At 27.8% G+C, this 27,983-nt stretch overlaps 1 protein-coding gene across 2 annotated transcripts; it reads left to right on the top strand.

Moving 5' to 3' along the window:
• The first annotated feature begins 1,201 nt into the window (after positions 1-1,201).
• On the top strand, positions 1,202-17,803 carry LOC119662560 (RNA-binding protein 39). Of its 2 annotated transcripts, XM_038072198.1 has the most exons (7): positions 1,202-1,329; positions 1,391-1,492; positions 13,230-13,348; positions 14,358-15,005; positions 16,046-16,090; positions 16,159-16,708; positions 16,765-17,803. In XM_038072198.1, exons 2-7 carry the CDS (start codon positions 1,439-1,441, stop codon positions 17,398-17,400), a joined length of 2,052 nt encoding a protein of 683 aa, XP_037928126.1. In that variant the 5' UTR covers positions 1,202-1,329; positions 1,391-1,438; the 3' UTR covers positions 17,401-17,803. The 2 variants fall into 2 exon arrangements, with proteins under 2 accessions (XP_037928126.1, XP_037928127.1); XM_038072199.1 differs by lacking the exon at positions 16,046-16,090.
• The last annotated feature ends 10,180 nt before the right edge of the window (positions 17,804-27,983 follow it).

Genomic DNA, 27,983 nt, shown 5'->3' on the forward strand with positions numbered 1-27,983 from the left:
TTATTATTATGTTAGTTGTGATAAATACAATAAAAATCGTATTGCAATCAAATCCTAATAATTTGTTTATTTTTGCAATTGAAATATCAAATTGTATTTGAAATTTATATGACACTTGAAATCACGGTGAATACACTATACTTAATATAGTGCCATCTTTCAGATTTTTAATTAAAATGCAAAAATCAGTATACATATTGACTGCTCTTCGCTATACTTTCGAGACACATATGAAAACAATATAGAATATTTGTACATTAGTATTTGATTAGTAAATATTTGATCATTTTCTCTAATATTCATTAATATATATAAATAATAGCATTAAGTATAACAAGTTTAATGCACTATGGCTATATTTAACACACACTATTTACATATTTAAAGACATTATTAATCAAAGCATTTTATGTAGAATAAAATTTCAAACATTATTCAATTTGTTTGATCGTATTTTTGTTCGATAATGCCAAACTCCCACAAGTTAATATTCGCAAATAAAATTCGAAAATAAAATATCTTTCGAACATGACATTTTTGCATGATCTACATAGCCTAGACACCAACCCAAGAACACAGCTGCCATATATCATTTTTGCCATAGTTTTTCTAACGAAAGTCATAACATTTTCAACAGAGAAATGTGGCAAAGAGAATATTATTATAAAATATATCGAATTTGTAACATTTTTCGAATTGTTAGATTGAACTAGTTTGTTTTGTAAGGAAACTAATAACAAATTCGAAATATTTCGGAGGATACATAAAAACTGTCGAAAATTTAATAAGAAAAGTTATCGTTTTTTAACTTTAGAACTTAAGTTTTTAATGTCCTAAAATTCTATAGTTTGTGTTATATTTCTGAGGAAATTGAAAAATTATCGAATAATTAGTAACAAAAGTTATCGCTTTTTTGTTCTAATACTTGAGATTTTAATGATCTTTAAATTCTATTTCTATAAAAATATATTTTATATTTTCTATATATATAAATGTATACATACTTTTTATATTAAAATATGTTATTTAATTGATTACTTATGATTATGTGCATGAAGAAAAATATTACTTATGACTAAGTTTATGAACATTTTAATGATAAATACAATTTTGTAAATTTTACGAACACAGCAAACATAGAAATCAATAGTATTTTTCGATGTTCGAAACTGAAAACTGATTATACACACATGGTCGTGTTCATTCGTAATACATCGTTTCATTTGTTCAACTGAAAATTTTTTAAGCAATCGGGATCGTCTGTTTCAAAACCGCAGAATATATAATAAATAAAATAAAGAAAAATTGTATATATTAAAAATAAACTTTGTAAGTGAACTTAAATTTTAAAAAGTCAAAAAATTGTTAAAAACGTTTTTGCTGTCGTTAGAAATTTTCATCAGAGAATTAAGCAAACGGAAACACAGGAGCAGTGAAAATGGCCGAAGATTTCGATGTGGAAGCCATGCTAGAGGCACCATACATGAAAAATGTAAGAAAATCGACATACATAATTATTTTACATTTTCCTTGGGTAAATTCTACATTTGTCGTTGTATAAAATGACAGTGATATTAATACTATAAATACATACTTATACTCTTTTGACATCGATTATTGTGATAAAAATTTACAACAAATCCATTCGATATACAAATTTAGTGGTCTCGTTGTAAGAATGAGTACAAAAATTAACACAATTAAATGTGCAATTCTATTTTTTATTCAAAAATGTTACTGATCTGATCTGTAGATGGGAGATCCAAAGTGTGGTTCTATGTAAAGCTATAATTATCGCTCCATTAAATTAAGCGTCATATGATAGCATTCACAATAGCAGGATTTTATGTCAAAACGATCTTGCAGTAGTGCAGCAAAAGTGAATATATATATTTTATTTTTTTTACTATTTGGTTTATAATTTTTGAAGTTTTCTTTAAAAGATCGTAGGAAAAGTGTTGTTTGATAAGTAAGGATGCGACTTATTAAATAAATTTATTCAAAAATATTTATAAAGATTTGCTAGTATTGTTTATTGTGAACTTGTGTTACGGGTAAAGTTAAGGTGAAATACTTAGATCTTTACTAATAAAGATTATGTTATTTAAAATAATGTAAATATTGAATATAAAACCTGATATGCAAAAAGCATTTCAAAGTAAATAGTAGTTTCTATAAATAGATCTTTGCAGTGTGACCATCTAATGGCAATTTTCGGTACCAGTAAGGTAGATCCTTCACTGAGGTACTAACAGAATTTCATAACAGAAATTAATACGTCTGAAATGACAAATCTTCAGGATTTCGGCACAAGCCTTTCGGATGGTTTCTGTGTTCATACAATACTTTTCATACTTCAGCAAATTCATGTTTTCGAAAAGATTAAATTCGCAAGTTGTCGTATTAGAGAAGCATGGGTTGATGCACAGTAAAAATCTAATTTTTAGCCAAAAAATCAGTTACAAGTATTGTTTAATGAGAACAATTATTGATCGTCCTTTAACTTGTCGGGAGCTACCGTGCATACAATTTTCGGGAGGCTAAATGTGCGGTTGAAATAAGACGATCATGCCGTTTCGCTAAAAAACTTACCAACTTTTAATGTAATACAGTACAATATCGTAAATCAATTTTTTTTAATTACTTGTTCTTATACGCATTGGAAAATGCTCAATTTTGTAATGTTTTAAAAACAATTTGCAACAACAACGATGTTGTTTTATTTACCCTGCGTCACACTTCGAAAATGTTTGGTCATATTCACTTTCTTACTAACGCACACAAATTTTTGCTTGCAGACAAAATTCGAAAATAAAAAGTGTGCGTTCGAACAAAAAATCTCGGCAAAGTCTAGAAAATGTAGACATCAAGTTAAGTGGACACTGTGAACTGGTACACTATCCATTGCAATTTAATCATTGAAAATTGGACTTTTTAATATCATTAGCCGTATTTTTTTTCAGAGCAGGAAAAAAATACCATTGATTCTGGTATTCAGTGAACATTCACAATAGACTGATTTTTGAATTTGGCCGCATTAAAACTTTAGTCTTAAATTTTATACGAGTAAAACCTAACTCTTTTAAGAGCATTGTTGTTGCTTTACATGTTTTCTTTCATAAGTTGCGAGTATTTTTTTTTTTTTTGCTACTCTAAAAGAAAAAATTACAACTATTGTTAAATGCAATGTAACAATTTCTGTGGAAAACATAACTTACTATAAGTTCACTATACCATATATATTTCTTTGGTAAATAAAGTTGCCTTTTTTTCGTGCTGTAGGTGATTAGCTTATGAAGATCTGCTTATAGGCTGGTATTGAATTTTATCTATTCCTATATTTCAAAGATAGGAGATCCTAATAGTTCATTGGCATAGAAGAACTTCTTGCACGATATGCATTTTTACCAAATTTTACTATTATTTGAGTTATAACATTATTAATAGAAAACACCAATTTTAAATAAATATTTCGCAATAATTTAGTGATATGTCTTTACCAAACATAAAATTACTGAAATTTGAAATATTTGTCATATGTTTTATTTGTAAAATGTAAACAAACGACAGCTGAGCTGTAAACAAACGCATTGAGAAAGTCAGTATTTCATAAAATCTTAATTTATATTAATTGAATATATAATAGATTTGTATAATATGTATGCAAATAATTTAATATATCAATTATATTTTTAACTTTTTGTATAATATATTATTGAGGAGCTTACGAAATTGAAGAAATGAGAAGTTTTTCTAAACAAACAGAAGCTCTCTGCTTAAGTAACTTACTGAGTAAGCAGTGGAAACAAGGTATAATCTAATAATTTATCTTGTGTTTTAAAGCTTGTTCACACAGTACGAGTTAATGGTTATTAAATGCTTATCTATATTAAGTTCTTGCTGTGTTTATGCTTTTCAAACCTTTTTCTCCAAAAGTAGGTTTCGGAAACTAATCTTCATTCCTCTTGATACTTCTTGATTAAGCAATAAATTCACTATTTTGCCTCGCTTTTTTTTCATGATAACTATTTTTGTTACATAAAAATATGTTTCTGTGTTCGTATGTTTTTCAAAAACAGCTGATTGGTGTTAAAATGCAGATTTATTATAATTTCGGGAAAGCAATTAACTTTTGCCAATGGTATTGGTTTTTGGTTTCTAGCATGCGTTTTCACGTGTATTAAGAATGATTATAGTAAATCTACTTTTACGAACGAATCCTATTATAAATAAAAAACCTATCGTATATTGAATATACTTACATTCTATATTTTAAGACTTTATTTTATCAAATCTATGCATGTCACCAAAGAAAAAATACTTTTCCCATTTTAAATGCTAAATCGATTTTGTGTTTTGAAATTTTTTGCATAATATTAAATTTAATTTTTTTAAGGACTGCTCTGTAGATTTGAATATTAAATTTTTTTTTATAATAATTTTGTATATTCTAGTTTTTTTCTCTTTAAGGAGTGGAGCTCCTGTAAATTTTATGTCTGTCTATCCTGTTGTCTGGAATTTAATTATCCATTATTCTACGCAAAACTATTTTAATAAGTTCTACATATTGAAATACATTTATTAGAATATATTAGTTATTGATAATGATATATATTAAAATATAATAATTACAATTATTGTTATTGTTGTAATTTGAAAAATTCAATCAAGGACGAAAAATATAAAAAGAAAATAATCATCCACAGTGATTGCTGAGATCAATAATATATAATGGAGTGGAGAATAATAATGTATTATCATTGTTAATTGTCAGTCAATAGTTTGTAGTTTAAACTTCTATGGATTTCGTCTTCGATTAAATTTTTTAAATTAACCAAATTAATCTTTTTTTTTTGGTGTCTTCGTTTATATTTATGCCGTACTTAAATTTTCTTAAGCACATCTTAACTACTAACTTCACTATCTTCTTTTTTATAGCTTATGAGTAGTACTAGGTACTGCCAGTATTGTCAGTAATTGTGGTGGACAATGTTTTCCTTCCGACCTTTTCCAATCTCTGACTGTGCAAACTCCCAGGCCATTCTGAAGAATTCAGAGTCGTATCATATACCAACGATTGCACAATTCTAGCTACGGACCAGGACCCCTCTACATTGTGAAATACAATAAATGTATACCTTTCCAATGTGGCCTTATTATTTCGTAATAGAAATCTTGACTTAATACCAACAAAGTCCCCTGCCGTTCTCTTTATCCTTTCAACATAAAATCTTAAATCATGGGCGTTGCACTCATTAGTCTGTTGACTTTTTCTTCGCATGTCACAGCGATGTGCAGTTGGCTGAAATCTACCAATAACGTGTTAAAGGCTCTTAAACAATTTCTATTGAGGTCTATGCAACTTCAGTATTGACCCTACAACTCTGTAACACGCAATGGAATAACATCAATACATTCAGAATACGGCTTTGCGGACTATGACCGGCTACCGTCGTATGTTGACAATTTTCACGCAGAATCTAAAATGCTTCTCCAATCCATTCCTTCTTCTAAATACTCTTCGCTCTTCTAACGATACCATTATCTATATGTTTTTGTAATTAATTTCATGGCACTTGCTTCATAAATGAACGGATACAACAACAAAAACATTGTGTTTGATTTATGATTCATTGTTATAAACAGAATTATAAAAACACCATAAGATATTGTTGTATTATTTTTACTTCATTATCGCAATATATTTTAATAATGAATTGAAGAATTTCGGAGTAACAGTAAAGATTCACAGATGTTTTCCAAACTAAAAGTAATGTTTAATACATTTATGAAGATCTTTTTTTTTTTTGTTGTTATTAAAATGGTTTCAAAATATCACAAGTTACTAAACAAAAATCTTTGATTTATTAAAAATGTTCGGGATGTTAGCATATTTTGACGTATACATTATGAAAGGGAGTATTTCGAAACCCACTTTTAACATTTTGAATCTCTAATTCACCAACCGAAAAAGGCGCTTGGAGGAACATATATCTAGTCACTCTTAAATCTCTGCTGTTAGAGACGTAGTATGCGATTATTTCATTTATCTTTATAACGTTTTTGTGTGCATATTACAATTTCTTAAAACCGTTATTCTTGAGATGAGCATTTATTTTTTTTATTCCTAAAATACTTATAACCTTGTCTAGTATTTTATTTCAGAATTATCTGTCTTTTATTTTAAATGTATATTGATCTAATCGTTTCGACAGTTAATGAACTCATTTGGTGAAGAGCTCTTTTTAATTAGTAAGTTTTCTCTTTAGTTAAAAGTATTAAATCAGAATCAGACTTATCGGATAAGTCATTTTTGAGTTATTGAGGTTTTCGTCATCATTTAAAGTTTTTTTTTCGGGTAGACTTTTTTGACATCAAGAATCCAGTTAATAGGAAATATACGACTTTTTTAATTTCTTAGACCAAGGAATTATCTCTGACATATATATATATAATATTAGACATTGTATGAAATATACTGTTTCTTAGATCAAGGAACTAACTCTGACATATATATAATAGGGGACATTATATTATATATATATTGTTATTTTTGTATATTTAAATAAATATTCAAACTCACAGTATAAAATGTATATTGAGTTCAATGACATGTTTGTAATGCAATGAAGAATACAACGACATACATATTTTATATATAGAATCAAATAAATAAATTAGTAGAATGGAATATAATATTAACTATGTTCGTCTGTTTATGTGTTAATTTTTATTCAGGGTTACAATAAAGTTTTTCACAATCCGTTTGTCTCCATAGTCTTCAATAGATAACGTGTCTTATACATTAATATATAAATATTATACATGTATGTATATGTATATTTACTTGTTTTTATATTTTTATGTATACAATGTATACATAATTATGTATACATAATCATGTATATATAATTATAAACATCTAGTAAAAAAACATCGAATAAAAAACATTAGCAACAATGTATTAGTATATAAACGCACAACATATATATATGGCTTTATGTATCTACTTACTAATGTGCTTCAATTATAATTCTCCATTAGTTTTGTTTTAAATCTTAATAACTTATTTAGATTTCTAGAAACACAACAGAAGTATATCTTCGCAGTGCTTATTGATTAAAATAAAATGTGAGCTTGTGTGAAACATGTAATGCATAACTTCCATTAAGTTATGTTATCAAAAGAGAATGTTTTAGTTTATAAATAAACTTCATACACATATTCTACTTTCTGTATTTTTTATATTTATGTTACTAATTATACTTCAATTATGTGTGATTTATATATATGTATTCATTTTGTGCAAATCTTAACAAAAGACAATGTTTTAATTTATAAATATAGTATAGTATATAGTATTTTGCTTTGCTTGTTCACCTACTATTTGTGTTTGAATTATAATTCTCCATTGGTTTATTTTAAATCTCAATAAATTACTCAGATATCTACATTCACAACAGAAGTATATCTTCGCAGCTGAAGGCGAAGGTATATTATTGTTAAAAAAATGTAAGCTTGTGTTAAGCATATTACGCATGTTCCCATTAATTAATAAGAAAAGAGAATGTTTTATAAATAAAGTACATACATATATTTTTTTCACGTGTCTATTGACTACTATTATAATTTTCATAAGGTTTTTTAAAATATTTCATTTCGTAATAGCTGAATGCTATCAACTTAAAATACTAATGCTAAACTGCGCTCAATTTTTATTTTATGGTGCTTATAATTAAATTTTGAATATGTGATCAATGTAAATGTTTTTAACATTATTAGATCCAGCTTAGAGCTATTGCAGAGATTACTGAAGTGAAAGACTTAATAACTTTAAAGTCTTACAATAAGTAAATAACTAAAAAAATGTTTAGAGTTTTGATACTTGACTGCTTCATTGCATATAACCTTTCTGGGAATTTTTATTAAATATTAAATATATATTTGATATGAATATATCAAACAGTTGACTGATTACCTGAACAATCAGAATTCATTTTTTTTTGCTTATTTATATAAATATTTTAGGTAACCATGCTAGAAGATTAAATCTCCCTTCCAATCATACCTGCCACAGTTGTGGAGAGGACGATGAAAGTGCCTCACATCTGCTTTGTTTCTATCCAGCATGCATGGCGCTGCCTTACCACTTTAGGGACTTTCTTTTTTCAAGATCTTGGCGAAATGCAAGATCTCCCTTTAAATAGAATTATAAGCTTTGCCAAAGGTTCTAAGTGGTCTTAACTCCTGAGTTTTTAATTATACGGTAACACAACAGACCTATAGGTCTAATTGAATCCCTTGGGATCGCCGGTATAACCTAATCTATATAAATATTAGTTGAAATTTGTTAATTCGAATAATGTATTTTGAATTTTATTCCAATCTGTTTGCTAAACAAATTTTAAATCTTACTTAAACCTATACTGTTGATATATCGCTAATAAAAACTGAAACGATTGGTTTTAATTTGGCTATAAGTGCTTTAAAGTGTTAAGTCTTCCCTTAGCTCTTTGAATGAACAGCAAAAATTTTATTAAATCAACGATCAACGATATAGATCATATTCATTGATTTCGGAGAATAATAATTATATCTGCACCTATTTTGATCTGTCTTTAAGATAGCTTTACTTCCGAATAACTTTTATTCTTATAAACAAAAATTATATGCTGTAATAAATCGGAGATTGATTATAGTATAGTAAATTTCTAAAAAAAAATAAAATTTTGTAAATTCAAATATTTAAATAAAATAATACAGAAATTAACTGATTCCTAATGGATTATTATATATGTGCCTTCATTGTGTATAAACTATTTGTTAGGGATGAAGAGAAGGGTTTTCTTACTTCTAATATAATAAAGAAACATTATACAGATATATGTTTTGAAATAACTATATAAACAAACAAAAAAAATTTTATTAAAAATATATAATTTTTGTATATTGGAAATAATAATTTAAATATTAAATTTTTATAATTTTATTTTATGTTTATTGTTTTTTTTTATTATAATTTTTTGATATTTTTATTATTATTTTTTTTTTATTGATTTTTTTTGTTTTTATTATTTTTATTATATTATAAATTTATATACACTATTCTTATATATTATAATTTATTTTTATTTAAAATATTTTAATAAAATAAATAACAAATTTTCGCTAATGTGGAGTAAAAATTTTTTTTTACCTGTTATATATTATATACATTATAATATTAAAAATATTTTAATAATAAACTAAATGGTCATTCTTTAATGAAGATAAATTTTAGAACAAAAGTAGCCCAGCCTCTCTTTGAGTTAAAAAGTCGTTAATAATTCCTTTTGCCTATTCCCATAGATAGAGAATATCTTGAGTGAATCTGGCTATGATGCTTAATGTGAACGTTTACTGCTACAATATGTACTTATATGTAAGTATTTCATAATGTAAAAGGAAACAATGTGTAAAAGCGTTTCAGCAGACTTGATAGTTACTGAAAATTACGGCTAGACATAAATTTATAAAAAAATATATGTATTTTTATATATGTATAAATTTTTATCCAATTAGTTGATTTAAAAAATTTTATAAATTGTTACTCCCTAGGCTTGATGACATACTTGGATTGAAGTAACAGGATAATCATTATTTATGGAACATTTCAACGATTTTAGTAAAAGAGCTTAATATAATATGAAAGGTACCTCAATATTTTACTAAATCATTACTTAAGAGATTAAAAGTGTTTTAATATAAAAATTTATTCAATTACATAAATTAGCACAGTATATTACTTTAGTCTTGCTAAAATAATTACCTAATATTTTAGGTTTAATGACTTCAAAAAATAATAGAAAACAATATTTTTTTTTTATATTCATATAGTAAATATTCTCATAAATATTTATATGCTTTTCAAAAGAATTTATTTTGAAAAATAAATATATTGTTTAACTTTGTTCGAAATATGTTTAATAGTTTAAAATATATTTATACAATTTACCAAATAAACAGATTTAAGTTTAGTTTAAAAACCATTTTGTACTTTAAAATATATATATTTAAAAGGAATCACTATGAAATAATTTAATGTAGAATTAAAAAAAAATTTTATCTTCTATGCAAGAACCAAAGCTTCTTGATGGTTTTAACCCTTGTGTTTTAAATAATACAATAGCACAATGCACCTATAGGCCTATGCGGATTCTCCTAGGATCGCCGGTATAACCTAACCTAGCCTACTATGCAAGAATAAGATTATTATAACAGTTAACATTTATTTAAAATCAATTATTATATTTTAATATACTTAATAAAATCTATTTAAACACTTTTTAATCTTTAAAAGTAAAAAATGTATTGATTTAGTATAATATTGTAGAAAACCCTATTTAATCCCTTTTTTAATATGTGTGGCTGTGACACAAGATAGAAAAAATGTTTTGCTATGAATGTTCAATATGTATTTATTACAGTTCACGAATGTTTATAACAATTTCTAGTTGAGAGAGAAAAAATTAGTGTTTCAAATATTATTCCAGTTGTTCGAAGCTTCAAGCATTTTGATGTTCGAATATGTTAGAGTTCGAGCATTTGCATTTGCTTGTATAGAACATAATGAAATAAAGCAAAGCATTAAGCAAATTAGCTGTTCGAGCAGCTTAAATATATTCGAACATTTAAAATGATCGATTCAAATATTCGAATTCGAAAATACATTGAATGCTCGTTCATTGTACATTGTAATTCTCGAACTAAATTTGAAGCACTAAATCAAATTAGTTTGATAAAGCAGTTCTCTCAATATGTGGATATAGTTAAAGATAGCAGATCTTTATGATAGTATACCAAATCATTCTAATATCTATAACAATATATATTATATGTAAAAAAAAATTTAATTTCTCCCAAAATTATAACATTTATTTGGGTGTTTTATAGGTTAATGTTTGTTTTAATATCAATTTTATGAACAATAGTTTTAGGCAATTTTTTTTTTTTTTTGGTGCCAGTACTTTCTTTTATGTATCTTATTAAATGCTTCTACTCAAAAAGTTACAAGTACAGATTATTTAAAACTCATTTTATCAGGTCACATGCATATTACATTGGTAACTCAAAAATTTGTATTGATAGAATAGATTTATTAATATTAGTTCCCAGAAAAAGAGATTTAGAACCATTTTGAAACTACAACTCAACTCTTACGACATTATTGTTAAATAGTTTTGCTGTTTAAGACTTGTATGAAACTTAAATATAAAAAAAAAAAACTTTGTAAGCTTTCATTTTCATGTATTGTAAATATTTTATATAAATAATAGAACTTCTCTTTAACAAACTGCTATAAAACAAAGCTCTCACTATTACGAATTAATCTTATATATACAATTTTTCGCTTTACAATAATTTTCTAAAATCATAATTTCGAAGTGATTGTCTTTAAAGCCGTGCTGATTCGCTATGAAGAAGTTGGAGTTAATTATAAAATTATCCAAAACATACTTGAACTGGTGTGGTGAGCGCCACTTGGTCGTCAATATTTGTAGGTAGCTTTGGAAAATTTTCATATTCAATACCCACTAGTGGTTATAAATATTTTTAACAGAATAATATCCAAGTATCCAAATACAAACGTCCACACTCTGTTAAAAATATTTATAACCACTATATATATAGTTGTCAGATAATGAAAATAGAGCGTCGCTTTTTCCAAATATACTTTGTATATAAGAAATTTGTTTTTATCGTCTTATCTATAGCATAATATATCTTATAGATCGTAGTGTAACCTTGTCTCTCCTAATAATTATCGTCTAATTTATAAAATTGAACTATATTCCCTTCTTTATAGAGTTTTGTGCGGATTTATATTAAAATAAATTTATGAATATATTTATTTGATGAATTTATTTATCTTTTGTTGAGATTCAAGAATAGGATTTGATTTTAGGGGCTAATTTTACAGTCCTAACAAAATCTCAATTCTGACACAACTCATACTTATATACATACATCAATTGAACTGACATAATTTATATATGTCAGTTTTGAGATTTGAATTACGTCTGTGAAATCGCCCTTAAAAGTTTTTGTCGCAAAAACCTCATTGAATCCATTGCTTTAGACTTATATAGTATTGTAATGCGATGATTTCTTCTGAGTTAGTCTTTGAAAAATTTGCTGTATTTTGAGGATCACTATAGACAACAAGATACAACATTTTTTTTTTTTTACATTTCTTTTAGAATATTTTTAATAATCTATGCTGTGTACTTTTTGAGCTGAAGTTAATAACATTACTTAAGACATTGACCTATTCAATCTCCATGCAGCGCTCATTATTGACGTATGCTTCTAAGGAGAATTAGATAGTTTTCTATTTCTACAACCAAACTTGGATACTTAAAACAACAAAAATACATAAAACACGAAATAAACAAAAAATAAACTTAAGGGTGAAATGTCTTTGCAGAAATCGTATAAGCTCAGTTTGTTGCTAGTGATTGTTTTGGTCATTCTAAACACATAAAAGCCGGAGACCATTGGTAAGTTTTGAATGCGCCAAGAACTCGCCTTATAAAAAAAAATAACTAAGCAAAAAAAAAAGTATGTATTTTTAACAAATGCATAAACACTTTTTGAAAAAAAAAAAAAAAAAAAAAAAAAAAAATTTTTTTTTTTTCTTTATCCGTTAAAAAAAAAAAATAAAAATAAGACGTTTATATAAGAAAGCAAAACAATCATAAAAAATAAAAAATTCCACAAAGTTATTAAAATACAAAACTGAACGTGAACTAAATTTCAGATTATCGAACATATTTGCATCTGGGCAGCACTTATATTAAACAGGATTTACTATCTACTACCCAAAAATGAATATATCAGACCAAACCAACTCAGCTATTTCGATAAACGATATTTGCTTGAATATTTGTGAGTGCCATTTCGCCGCCGAGCGAAGGTTTCATATGAATATTCTAATTAAGTGTATTCGACATAACATATATATCATTATTACCAAATATAATTTTATATATAAACTACTAAAAACAATGGATGGATGGAAAGTTTTCCTGCTCGTCCATTGTTACACTTATATTTTTTACTTTATATTTACAGAGAGTTAACTAATATCTTATAATTTGCTTTCTCTTATTTAATTAAACTTTTTACGAACGTATTTGATGTCGTACCTTCTTGTACGTCAATTCTGTCATATATTGCGACTCTCATAGAACTCCTCTCATACAACTGATAAGGAAGGAAGAGACGAATATTACTACAATTCAACCCATAGCACACAGGAACGCACAGAATCTTATGAGCGTAATGGTGGCCGACGTGGTCGTACAAGGTAAGCTAATAGATATATACGTATAAGTTTTATTTATATTTAATTGACTTTTTATACTTTTTATGTAACTAATTTTGTGACTAGTATTATATTCCGATCTTTGTAAAAGTTTTAAAAGTGCTAAATTGCTATAACAATGATTATAATCTTTGTCATTTTATGGTTCCATTTATCTTTGGGACATACTTTATAAATATATAATTTATAAAAAATATATTATATAAAATATAAATTAATATTAATTTATATTAATTGCAGAAGACCTGCGAAAGATAAAGTAAATGAAGAGTCGGAAAGGCATTGGATGTAAAGTTCAAAATGTTATAGATTTAGATTGCCAATTTCTGTATTATTTTTGTTTTATTTTGTCAGTAAAAACGATCAAATCTGAAAATCTTACCGATCTAAAACTTTATATAATATTTTAAAGACTTAATTATAAATGTATAGTCTGAAATATTTATTTCAAAATTCGGTCACTATATTTAACAATAGTAAATAAATTATTTTTACCCGCACCAACCCTTAAATACATTTTATATGCAATTACAAAAACAACTATCTTGTATGAAAATTGCATTTTTAAAAATATTCGGCAGAAATTGCCAGTTATTCGAGATTTTTATATTCATAACGCAAAAGTAACAGTTATTAGTGCGTTTTAAAATGAAAAACAGAATTTTAAGAGTTACTTCTGCGCGATAAAATAAAACGCACATAAAATAATTATTTTTGAGGAATATAATATAGGTAAAGCTAATTTAATTATTATTTTTTGAGTTTTATTTAAAAATGTTCATATATAAAAAGCTTGCATAACACTGAGGATAAAAGTTAATAGAATGATAACTAATATACTTAAATATGAGTTTAGACAACTTTTTGTTGCTGCTTTTTTCATAAAAAAATTTGAATTAAATGTTATTTTCGGTCCCTGTTTGTAATATATTATTTTTAATAAACAAATAAAATTTTGTTATTTTCTAATAAATACATTTTTATATTTCAGTCATAGTCGTTCAGGTTCCCGACCAACAGAAGATCGTAAAGCGCATAAATCAAAAGACAGTGATCGTTATAAGGAAGGAGAAAGCAGTTACCGTTCAAAAGATTATCGCAAATCGTCTAGAGAACGCGAAACTCATCGTGATCGCGATAATGAACGTGAAAAGGAACGTAATTTTGATCGCGACTTCGAACGTGATCGAGAACGTGATCGGGACCGGGATCGTGAACGCGATCGTGAACGTGATCGTGATCGTAACCGTGAAAAAGATCACGAACGAGACTATGAAAAAGACTACGATCGTGGTGACCGTAGCGATCGTGCTGACCGCAGCGATCGTGGTGATCGTGGCGATCGCGGTGACCGTGGCGATCGTGGTTTTGATCGCGAAAAAGATCGTGAAAGAAATCGCAGCCGCTCAAAAGAACGTGAAAGGAATCGCAGCCGCTCAAAAGATCGACGCCAACGTAGTCGGTCCAAAGAACGCAATCGTAGTAGGTCACGCGATAGACGTTCAAGCAGACAACGCTCAGAACGTCGTCGTAGCCGATCTCGTGATAGGCGTGAAAGATCTAAAGATCGCCGTTTAAGTCCTGTAAAAGAACGTAGACGTAGTCGTTCAAATAAAAATTCACGTTCTCGCGAACGAAGGTAAGAAAAAATTAAATATAAATTTTTCAAAGTAAATTTTTATTTTTATTATAAATTTTGTTTTTGTTATCGGAATTTATTTTATTTGATTGAGTTCAGTTTAAAGTAGAGATCTCCAACCCATAATATTTCTCGCAAATTTTGTTGTATTGCTGTAGGACTTCGCATAGTTGTTTACACTTATAGGCATGACTGCACTTTGTATACCTATGATTATAAGAATTTCCGGGAGACGTCTTAATCAATGATATTTCACTTGCACCATAATGATCATTTAGTGCCTTTCGTAGAAGGTGCAACACTGATTTAAAACTGCAATCTATAGTATCCGATTAATAAATTAGTTGTAATTTCAAATGTTTTTTAATACGTGCCGAATTTGATTGTTAATTGTTTTGAGTGTTTTACTTAAATAGTGACATCATTTTTATTATCTATTGGTTTTGAACGTTCATTAAAATATTGTGAGCATTACTGGTTTAGTGAATATGTTACAGGATAGATAGGGGTCAAGTGGAAGGAGGATTGAATTCTCTTCAATTAGCTAAGAAAAACATATCGATTGTATATTACCCCTAATTGTGTAGAATGATGGACATATATGAGAACCAGTCGGATACATTGATAAACTCAAATATCTGACCATAACTAATGTTAAAAATATCGGCGAGCTGTACACTTTTATGCAGTAAACTTAATGTTTAAGATAGATTTTTAAATTTAGTAGTAGTGATACTTTTATGTTTACTCAGATATCGAATGTATCATTCCTTAGAGATTCTTGGAATATTAATTTTTAAATAATTTTTCAAATCGTTTTATGTTACACGAATAATTATATAAATTTCGAAGTATATGAATTAATATACTTTTACTTCACATAGTTATGTTATATTTTTCTAGACAATGTAATTGATTGTATCAAATCATATATTGTTTTGTTTATGAAAGTTTTTTAAATAAAATTATAGAATATCTTTTCTAATTTTACTTCAAAATTTATTTTCTTATACATGTTCTTGTATTTTTCTGTATTATAGTAACCAAGCCACTTTACAGCAACAGATAATCGCCACTACAAAGAAGTATGTTAAGTCGAGAAGTAACATTTTTTTCATTCATTTTTTTGTTTTTATTTTATTAATTATTTCAGCAATCGAAGGCGAAGCTACTCCCCTCGACCGTTTCGCCGTGGCCGTACACCACCAAATGGACTAGGTGATCGTTCGCCTCGCTCAGATCTCAGTCCAGAAGAACGGGATGCGCGTACAGTATTTTGTATGCAGTTATCGCAGCGTATAAGAGCACGTGACTTAGAGGAGTTCTTTTCAAGTGTTGGGAAAGTCCGTGATGTTCGTTTGATTACATGTAATAAGACCAAACGTTTTAAGGGCATTGCTTATATTGAGTTCAAGGATCCTGAATCTGTTGCACTTGCACTAGGTTTATCTGGTCAAAAATTATTAGGGGTTCCTATATCAGTACAACATACACAAGCTGAAAAAAATCGCATAGCCAATTCTGTACCTATATTTACGCCCAAAAATCACACGGGACCAATGCGATTATATGTGGGCTCATTGCATTTCAATATAACTGAAGATATGTTACGCGGTATCTTTGAACCTTTCGGTAAAATTGATTCTATACAATTAATTGTAGATAACGAAACAGGACGTTCGAAAGGTTATGGGTTTATAACGGTAACTATTATATCTTATAATTACAAGTTTCACTTAATAATATTGTAAATTTTTAGTATCACAATGCTGAAGATGCCAAAAAAGCATTAGAACAATTAAATGGTTTCGAATTAGCAGGTCGACCAATGAAGGTCGGTAATGTAACAGAGCGTTTAGATATGAACACAACATCATTGGATACAGATGAAATGGACCGCAGCGGTATAGATTTGGGAGCAACTGGTCGTTTACAGCTCATGTTTAAGCTGGCTGAAGGTGCAGGGTTAGCAGTGCCACAAGCAGCTGCAAATGCTTTACTAGCTACGGCACCTCAGCCTGTACCTCAGGTACAATCACAGTCACCGTCCATTGCGACACAATGCATAATGCTGTCAAACATGTTTGATGCACGAACAGAAACAAATCCCCATTTTGACATTGAAATACGCGATGACGTTCTTGATGAGTGTGCAAAACACGGTGGAGTTCTACACATTTACGTTGATAAAAGTTCAGCAACTGGTAATGTTTATGTTAAATGTCCTAGTATAACTACTGCTGTGTTAGCTGTTAATGCGCTGCATGGCCGTTGGTTTGCCGGACGAGTCATTACAGCCGCATATGTGCCACTTATAAACTATCATTCATTGTTCCCAGACGCCATTGCAGCTGTTAATCTATTAGCATCCACACGTAAAGCTGGTGATGAGTAATGCGTAAAAAGGTCAGCTGCACAATTTTTTATATTTGTAATAATTACAAAAGGAAATATTTGATTTACATTATTTTTGTTTGGGCAGTCCTAAAATGCATTCCCGCCCTCTTTTCAGGCTTAAACGTCTACATAGAAATATGAAGTTTAGATATTGCTTTTAAATAATTTTAAATATTTTATATATATAAGACATATATAATATAATTACTTGAAAGAAAAAAATAATAAAAGAAATGTTGAAAGTAATTGTATTGAACGTAAATGCTTCAATTTAAATATTGTTTCTTTTTTTCTTTAATATTTAATTTAAGTTACACATTGTATTCTATAAACACAACATATACATACACTAAAAATGAGAATATGTATTCCTCTATATAAGATGACTATATACTTTATTATGAAAAAAAAAAAATTGTATTTATCTTACTGCTGCTTATATAATAATAAAGAGCATGTAAGCACATGAAAATATAAAAATTTTTGTTATTATTTCAATAAATTACTTTTATAGTCAGTTAAATCCCCTAAAAATAGTTACCATTAGTATATGGTAAACTAAATGTAAAATATGTATTGTTTTAAAGTCAAAGTAAAAATTTTCTTAAGTGAATACCGATAATTAATTTTGTTTAATTAAAATTAGTTTTTTTAAAGGACCGTACTTTGTATGAAAAACGAAAATTAAGGACTAGATATATTGCACGATTAAGAAACATATATGTTAACAACAGCGTCTTTTGGATACAGTCTTAACTTTAAGAGTTAAGTCATTTTATTTAATAATGCCTAAAAGAAATAGATAACGATTCTAATTACTTACCTAAATATTTTGAACAAAAATTGTTAATTCTTTGAGAAGTATAGTGTTAATTTAATAATACTGTATTTAGGTTTAATTTTCCATATACATATTATAAGATCAAAAGATTCATATATTGATTTCATTGTTGTAACTCTCATTAAAAACGAATGTGGTCGTCTAAAAAGACGAGTATCTTCGGCACGATAGTTTAGCAATAGCTCTAGTGTGCTCTAGTGTGTTTACTAAAGCTGCATTTCATATCTTCACAATCTTGCTGCTACTTATATTGCATCGTATGAATATTTCTGAACTTCTGGATTAAAGACCTTCTAAATTGACTTTGGAAGTTATGAGTTATAAAGACGCATCATGTCTCTCCAGGAGCCGTTACGCCTTTTCTTAGCGGCTGATTTTACGTGACGAGTGTCAAACTCTGTGCACAACCCAGATTTAAAGTGTTGGGGGGATAGGACTCGCCGCACGCACTATTAATTCCTTACCTAGCGGGTGCCATATGACTTTCCAGGCGTGTCACGTGAAGGCTGTGCGATTGCGCTGACATTTTCCATGTTAATTACAATCAGACAAGTTGCCTTGTGTATCCGCTTCCAAGGGCTCGCGGCCCTCCCAACATAAACTTACTTAAATATGGCTATTATACTCGTATGTTAAATGAAAGGTTCGTGTACATATCTGCTTTAACATTCATATGAACCACTGAATCGTGCTAAGAGTATTAATTTGAATAGATTAATTTTTTTCTTAAAGCAACAGATTAAAAATTCATATATATGAACTGTTCCATAAATTATAGAGATCACTTCTAAACAAAGGACCTAGAAAAATAAATTTATTTAGCTCATAATGGAATCTTATGGAGTCTTTTTGTTTGATAGATTTCATCAGACTTCAACTATTGGGTGCTTGTGTGTATGAAATATACAATGAAAGAAAATAACTAAGGAAAGATTTGTATATATATTGTCTTACTTACTTTTTTAGCCGTGTCAACAGCGGTTTGACATTTTTATCAAACGGCTGTTTTCATTTCAGTCAGTGAAATTAATCTAGTGTGTCCACTGTATTGCACATGTGTACAATCCCTCTCAAATACAAAAATAGAAAGAAGTGGTGTACATCCAGCCTTAAGGACAGCCAGACTAATTTTCACTAATTTAGGCAAATAGATATTATGTTATATACCCATTAACACGATAAAATAAACATTGAAAAATGAAAAAACAATTCCGTTAACATCATTTTCTAAAGCATTTAAGTCAAATATTGGAAATGGGCTAGTAACAACTGAGTTGACTAGCTTGTAGGTATTTTTATCTTTAAATGTTAATGATTAAAAATAATTACTAATATTAAATTGTTGCAGTTTGACGTACTATAAAAAATTGGTAGTAAGGCTAAAATTAAGAGTAAAAATAGAATTGGCCACAGGTTCGATTAATATCTTGGGTAAAGTTCTCAAGTTATACTCTGAAAGAAAGAATTACTGCTAATGTAGAAAACATTATTATAATAAAAAATATAATAAAAAAAACTAGGTATTACATTTTCGTTGTCTAAAGCAGGACTATTCAAAGCACGGGACGCATGTAGTCCGCAGTTTATATATGTATGTGCGGCCTGCGACAGTATTTTGTGTTTTTATTCCTTTTCAAAAAATCTTTAGACGTATGTACTTGGTTCTGCGTCCGTCCAATCTGCACAATGACTTATATTGGCCCGTGATCGTAACTAGTCTGGAGAGCCACGTTGCCCCGTTGATCTAATTCGATTACGATAAGGAAAAACCACCACATATTTTAGCAAAGAATAAGGTCAGCAAATGCTGAATGATTTTGTAGCCCAAATAACCTACTTACAGAGTAGCATATGTTCCGTTTAAAGTAAAACGATACAGTAAACATCTCAAGGACAGCTGTATTAATTTTATCCAAAATATTGTATAATGCTTTATATATGTATACACAGCAAGTAGAATGACTAAATTTTCTTTGGGAACATAGTATTGTATAAGTTTTAAATATATAAACACTTTATTTTCGTATGATATGTATGCATATAAGTGTTATTTTAAAATAAAATAAAATAGAGTTAAATAAAAAAATATCAGACATTCTAAAACAAATTATATATATATATTACTTAAAGAAAACAGTATTATTGATACATGTATATCAGATAGGATGTAATCAGTCAGAAATAGGTTAAGTTAGGTTTTAAAGACACCTGACACGCACATAACACCTTACACCCGGAGACAACTATTATCCATTGTGATGCCTTTAAAGTTGCCAGTTTGTTAAAACACGTCATTGTTGAAGCATTACCCCGTTAGTACTCCAGTCAGCAAACAAACTCTAGGTCTCATCATATTTAGGCCTTCCTAAGTTGCATTATACACAGTGAAACTGCTTGTTTTTTCAACGACTACCACTAAACACAAAACTCATAGATGATGAGTCTGATGATCGTTATGTACATACCACTGACCATGTAATGGTCTGTTTACAAATATAGTAAGGACTGACTGAGTCCCTTCTTAGTTCTCTCCTCAGCATTCTTTCATTACTTAAATTTCGTCTAAACTTATAAAAAGAATTTAAAAACTATAAATAATACAGTAAAATATTGAGGATGGTTAAAAGTACATTCATGGTATATCGAAAATGATAACATTCATAAAGACCAGTTCTAAAGCAAAATTGATGAGACCCAATTAGTGAAACAGCATGCTCAAAATGGTCTTGTACGCAGTGGCGGAGCTAGACCAACTCTGCACGACGGCGACATCAGAATTGCGAGGCCCCCTTTATAACCTAGTTGTGAAAGTAAACAAGTTACATTCACTAATACGACAAATCATGATTGAAAGTTTTATTGCTAATCAATTTAAAATAAACACAAATTAAAGTAAATGATTTTTTCTACTTTTAGCCTAACTCAATTTTTTTTTAAATTATATCATAATTTGCGCCAGCTGCTATTTTTGCTCCAATTTATAGAATTTCCAATGGAGATAGTCTCTCTTGGATCATCATACTTTTGTATACGTCTTAATCAATTTTAACACATTATGAGCGGCTAGCTCAGGAGACACTTGCCTGCGAGGAATATTATTGGTTAAAATATAGATGGACGGAATTTTTTTTATCTCACTTTACGATCTTTGAGACGTAATCATATATTTGATACAAAATTATTTTTCCCCTTTGTCACTTAAAATTACTTATTTTAAACGGTTACTAATACCTGTCCCGCTTATAAGTGACAATCCTCACAACGGGTACAAATACCTGCCCCGCTCATAATGTGTTAACTTTGAGAATCTTCTTTCCGTCAAAGCTATACTGACTGGAACTGTAAACATGAATCTGGTTACTATATAAACATTCGGGAACACTTCGAATATGGTTAATGCCATTATCAAACAAAATTGTTCAAAATATTTATTAAGTACTTAGAATCCACAGTCGGTAACTTTCTGCGAGGCCCCTATGGGCGCGAGGCCGTCGGCGGTCGCCGACATCGCTGACGCCTAGCGACGCCACTGCTTGTACGCGACAGATATGAGTCTAGTTCTGCAATAGTTTATGCGAATTGTCTTTTCGCAGACAATATATATATCATATAGTATCATATAAATTTACAAATTATCATTATTAACCAATTATCATTAATTTTTAATTTTCAATGCAATTTTTTCTAAAAGATAAATTTGATTTAAACAGCTAATATTTTATTTTTATTTTTTTTATTTTGTTTTATTTATTTTACATAATTTTTATTTATTTAATTTTCATATAATTTTTATTTTAGTTGTTTTTTAATTCTTATTTAGTACTCTTTTTCAGCAATAATCAAATATATTCTTTTAAAATATTTAAACCTTCATAATTTATATTAAAATTAATTTCAAATCAAAACACATTAATATGTAATAGCATATTAGTATTTATGAGAACAAGCAACTATACAAAATGAGAATTATAAATCAGTGCATAAATGATAGGTAACTGCTTATGATATAAGCATTTAGACACAATGTTAAGATCATTGCAAAATGAAACCGCAGTTCGATTTTTTTGTTAACAATGAAGTATGTAGCTTTTAAAAAATGATTTTGATCGTAGATTTCACCGATTTAAAAAAAATCTATTTTGTTTCAATTTAACTTTATTTTGTGTTCTTAGTTAATCTTTGCAATGTATGTATGTACAGATTATGAAATATTTGCATATTATGATTTAAAACCTACAGATTGTTTTAAAATATTCTTATTGTATATATGCTTGCATGTTCATATTTCTTATAGCCATTCATTTGGACATTTAGAATCCTGAGTAATAGTTCTGTTTTATAAATTATAATGGCTATTGATAGATGCTACTAAGTTATAAAATAATCGTTATTTTCAAATTTGATAAAAAACTTAAAATCAAAAAAATAATTTATGTTAAAACTTAAAATAATGTTTAATATTATAGAAACAAATACTTGAAACAGATATTGGAAAATAATATCCTCTATTGATTTACATACGTAGACACTTTTCGGTTTTTTCGATATTCGCCTTCAAGATTTATACAATTATTTCCAAAAAGTGGGTGTAATAGAAATGTTTATTTTAGCAGTTTTCCTCCTACATCTGTAGGTGTTTAAAAATTTTATCAAATATGAATACGAATAGGCGGTGAATTTTACCAAAACTGCTTTTTGGCAGTTAACATCCATAACATCTATTACGGCTCTGTAGAATACAGGTTGATAAAAGCTTGTTAATGGTTTGAATCACAGTATCATACATATGCCCTGTTTTGCAAAAAGGTGAATCCATAATTTGCGCCGACCATCTTGGAACTGGTTATATGGATTTACTCCATATATTTGTCAGCCCAATTTTGTACTAAACAAAATAAGAGACAAAACGCAACATTATAGTTTTCGTTTAGGAATTTATCCTGCATATAAAGGAAAGATTCCAGTTTACACATTTCTGAGTACATTGAAGCTAACTTACTATTTACGATGATTCAGCTATGATCACTGTAGTCAAGCTGCACACAGCATTCTTTGTTTACTTAATGAACAATGTTGCGTTTATGGTTCGTCTTGAAGAAATCAACTCAGATAAGACAAATACCACTAAACATCTCAATAATGCACAATTAGCTTGGTTTAGTTAGCTTTTGCTCGACACTTTCAATTTAGTTTAAGTTAAGCCTATAAAAATATAGTTCTTAAATATTAATATTTTCAATAATAATAAATGAACTAGCTTTAACATATACACAGTTAGTTACCAGTGATCACTAGTGGATCCACTTAGGCCTATTTGCCCATTATGTTACCGCATTTATATAGAAAAAACTCAGGGCTTAAAACCACTTAAAACCTTTGGTAAATAATCAAGATCATCAAGAAAGAGGGCTTCTAAAGTATTGAGTTACCGCCTTGCATAGTACATGAGAGACACTCTCATCGTCTTTTTTACAGCTGCGACAGATTTTATATATACATAGTTAATTTTAACTCTTTGCCATTTACAGAGTCTGAGATATGACAATTAAAAAATTGTTTCAAAATTCAAATTCTCAAAACCCAATGGACCCGGCCCATTTTAATTTTCATTAAAAGAAAATTTTAAAAATTTTTTTCAAAAAGTGGTTTTCGAAAAGTAATGAACTATAACAACAAAAAAAAAAATTCTGTTTATATTATTTTAATTAATTGAAATTTTGACTGATCATACAGCTGTTTCGATTATTGCCAAATACCCATCATCAGTGGTCTCGGAAATAACCCTTGTATTTAATTATTCGTAAATAATTTTAAGACCAGGAACAGTATTAGGTGCTTGTTTACACCGGCGTGAAGCAATTTAAAATTTTGTTTTGTTATGGAAGACAGTTTGAAACAACCTGTTTTAAATCTAAATTGAAAATAGGTACTATGAGCTGTAGGAACTTCCTTTATTAAATTTTACAGGTTTTGTGGGAAACAGAATGAGACCTCTAAACAAGTACTGGAAGTTAACACTACAGTGGTGCATAAACAAAAGAAGTATCAATGTGGGCATCTTATATCGAATGAAGAAATAAAATTCTATAAAATGTGTTTAATATTACAATTTATAAATATAATTGGACTTGAACAAATACTTACGCCATATATATGTATATTAAAGTGACACAAAAGATTTTTGAGTTATAGCGTAAATCTTTCAATATAATAACAATAGTTGTTCATACTTAGTTTGAATGAGTTTAACAAATCATTTTCCTATGTTGGATAGGATTGAGAGTCGGCTGAATTTTATGCCATAGGTTTCTTTTTTACTGGTATTATTTTGACTATTTTTCAATCATTAAGAAAATAACCACTTTTTAAGCAATTATAAAAATTTATAATTATAAATTATAAATTATAAAGAGTTTTTATTCTCAACATAGGGAGTAACTTCTAAATTTGTTTTAAGATAAACTCTATTTCTGAACTCCTTGTATTTAATATATATGATTTGCTTACCCTTAAGTTGGCTGGATTACCCTATTTTTTACTTCACCTGCTGTGAAGTAATATAATTATCAATCTACCTAGTATTATAAGGAGCAACAAGTCTATATTCAAGATGTATAAGTTTGCTGCTGTTTAGTTAAAATAATTTACAGAGACTTTGTTTAAATATTTTAATATCCAATTGATAAAAGATATTCTCTAAACACCACATTTCGTTGAGACAAAATCACAAACCAAGAATTGTGGTCCTGGACAAACCTCAGAAGTATAAACGTAGAAATATGTTGTGGAATTAGGTAGATTCGCTAAGGGAACAGCTGAATGAAATATATCAGCAAGTCTTCATATATAACACAGAGGAAAGCAAGGAAGTACGACTCAAAAACAATCTAGAAAGGATTAACTATAATTTATATAACTGCCACTTTACACCCTTTGGACAAAAGAGTACATAATATTGGAAAGCTGAATGATGTGACGTTGCGACGAGAAAGAGGCAGCTAGAAATCATTGACGTTGAGCATGGCTTATATTATGAGTTCTGTATGTTTTTCGAAGAAACTAGCATTACCATTAATTATTTTTGGGACTTCAAGTTTTTATGTTATTTATAAAGCAAGCAATTATAAAGCCTATGGATTATCTGTGGTCCTAATATTTAATATTATTTGAATTCCCTTATTCAAAGTAGTACACAAACCTAGGAATAGATTAAAAAGTTCAAACAACTTTTATCAATAATTTTTTTTTGCCCTGACATCATTAATGACAGTATTATCCATATTCGAAAATGATAAAAAATGATGATTCCTTGATGAATAATATGTGCCATATGAATAATATGTGACTGCATGTATAAGGTCTTTAAAAACGAACGTCAAAAAAGATGTCGCGCATTTTAGTCAAATGATCTACAGTCATATTTAGGATATCATAAAGCAGAGTTAAAAATTTTCCATTTAAAAAAATAAAATGGTTCATCAAAAATTAATTTCAAATGACAAAATAAAAAAACAAATAATTTAATTTTTTTGAAAAGCGATCATTTTTAAACTGTAAACAACGAAATAGTGATATTTAAAATAATCAAACAATAATATTCGAAATTAATTGATTTTTAAAATTGAAACATCGAAAATATAAATATAAATTATATAATTGATTTCATTTAGACGTGTGTGAACACTTATTGTATATTTTAATTTCATTTACGATTTTATGAAGTTATTTGCTTTTTTTGCACCTATTGTATAATATTTTTCAAGTAAAAGATATATGTTATATATATATATGTTTTAAATATAAAACAGAACTAAAATTCTTAATACATCTAAATAAAGAACTAAAGAAATAAAAATAAAGAAAAAACGAATTTGATGGATAGTTTTTTGATTTTAATACATTTTTAAGAACATTGTAAGTTGCAAATTGAAAAAAATGTATATACATATAAATATTTTATTTTATTTTCCTTATAAATTTAATTAATTGAATAAATAATAAATCAATTTAGTTGTTATACATTTTATTAAAAAGAAAACATTTTTAGAAGATTTTAAATTTTTATTTAATTTGTGAACGCGAAAGTAAGACCGTATTTTTATGACTATTAAAAAGATTTCACTAAAGAATATAGATATTCATAAAACTATTTTAGACATGATAGATATAAATACATATTCCCGTAAGTACATATACGTACATATATATATGACTATTATAAAGATTTCACCACTACAGAATATAGATATTTAAAAATTTTTTTTCAACATGATAGATATAAATATATGTTCTTGTAAGTACATATTCATTACACTAAAAAGAAAATAGAATTTTCGAATACGAATAACTATTTTCTATTATTCAATATTGAAAATAACTAATCGGTTCTAATTGTTCACAAATTTTTTAAATTTTTTAAGCATAGTCTTGTAATATATAAAGAGCAAAAACCGTAGTTCTGACTAAATTTATAATCAAGAAAATAAAATTTTGAAAATATTATTCATTTAAGCAAAATGGTTAGTAAGAATTAAAACATCCGGTTTACTAGATTTTTAAGTACGAAAAGCTTTTCTATACTTTATGCATAAAGTAAAGTATTAGTTAAAAAGAACATAAATTTTTCAAAAAAAAAAAAGAATATATTATGCTTTATGCTCGTCTGTAGAGAAAAATTTATTATTATTATTAACTGTAGTAAAAATTTGACTTGAGAAATACCAGAATTTTACTCGAAAAGTATTAGAATTTTACTTAATTAGTACTGGTGCAGTACTATTCGATAACGTATTTGTATTTTATATACACATAAATATGTTATTAAGTAATAAATGACATACTTTAAAAATTGACATGCTTTAAAGAATGACATACTTTAAAAAACGACATACTTTTAAAAACGACACACTTTAAAAATTGGAATGCTTAGGCCATGTGCGAGTTCGGGTAAATTGAAGTAAAATAAATTGAAATTTTCTAGGGACTGCTCTTATGTAAATATTTATTTATTTATTTATTGCACTTATTTATTATTTTTGGTCAAATTTATTATTTATTTATTAAACATCTTATAAAATTTTCACAATGGTAACACCTAATTTACCTAATTTTTATCTAATTATCTTACTCGAATTTCTGGTAATTATCAACATGCGCTGCTATAACGACATAATTTACTATTTTCCTCAATTTACCATCAATTTACTGGAACTCGCACACGATCTTAAATATTGAATGTCGATTCGGTTGTGTAGCCTTAAATTTGCACTGGCAACACTTTTGAAAAACATGAAATAAATTAAAAAATTTGTAATAACATAATTGTTATTATATACAAAAAAAATGAAAATAAATAAATAAATTTTTACTATAAAAATTATCGATTACATCATAAATTTTTATTATAATATATATTTGGAATATATCATTCTTCTTTTGCGCACATGTAGTTCCACAACAGCTGTTGTTGTGGATTTTTGCTTGTGGAAGATGAATCATTCATTCCAACACACACAACATTTATCCATATCTTTCAAATCGAATAGCTTGCTGCCAATTTTTATTAACATCAGTATTCTTTCTGTTCTCTTGTCGCATGTGTTAAATGTATTTTTTGAGAGTTTTACCAAATCGAATAAAATAATACAAACGAAAAGAAAAGAAAAAGAAATTCGAATACAAATAAGTGCAAAACCAAATAATTAATGTATATATATATTTTGCTAATTTAACACATAACA

This window comes from Teleopsis dalmanni, chromosome X (genome assembly GCF_002237135.1).
Source record: "Teleopsis dalmanni isolate 2A chromosome X, ASM223713v2, whole genome shotgun sequence".
NCBI lineage: Eukaryota > Metazoa > Arthropoda > Insecta > Diptera > Diopsidae > Teleopsis > Teleopsis dalmanni.

What these genes read in the sequence shown, in the direction of transcription:
- LOC119662560 (XM_038072198.1), top strand. Translation starts at nt 1,439, where the DNA reads ATGGCCGAAGATTTCGATGTGGAAGCCATGCTAGAGGCACCATACATG. An exon ending in AGGCACCATACATGAAAAAT is followed by an intron (nt 1,493 to 13,229) that starts GTAAGAAAATCG and finishes CGACTCTCATAG; the next exon opens with AACTCCTCTCATACAACTGA. An exon ending in AAGGTTATGGGTTTATAACG is followed by an intron (nt 16,709 to 16,764) that starts GTAACTATTATA and finishes GTAAATTTTTAG; the next exon opens with TATCACAATGCTGAAGATGC.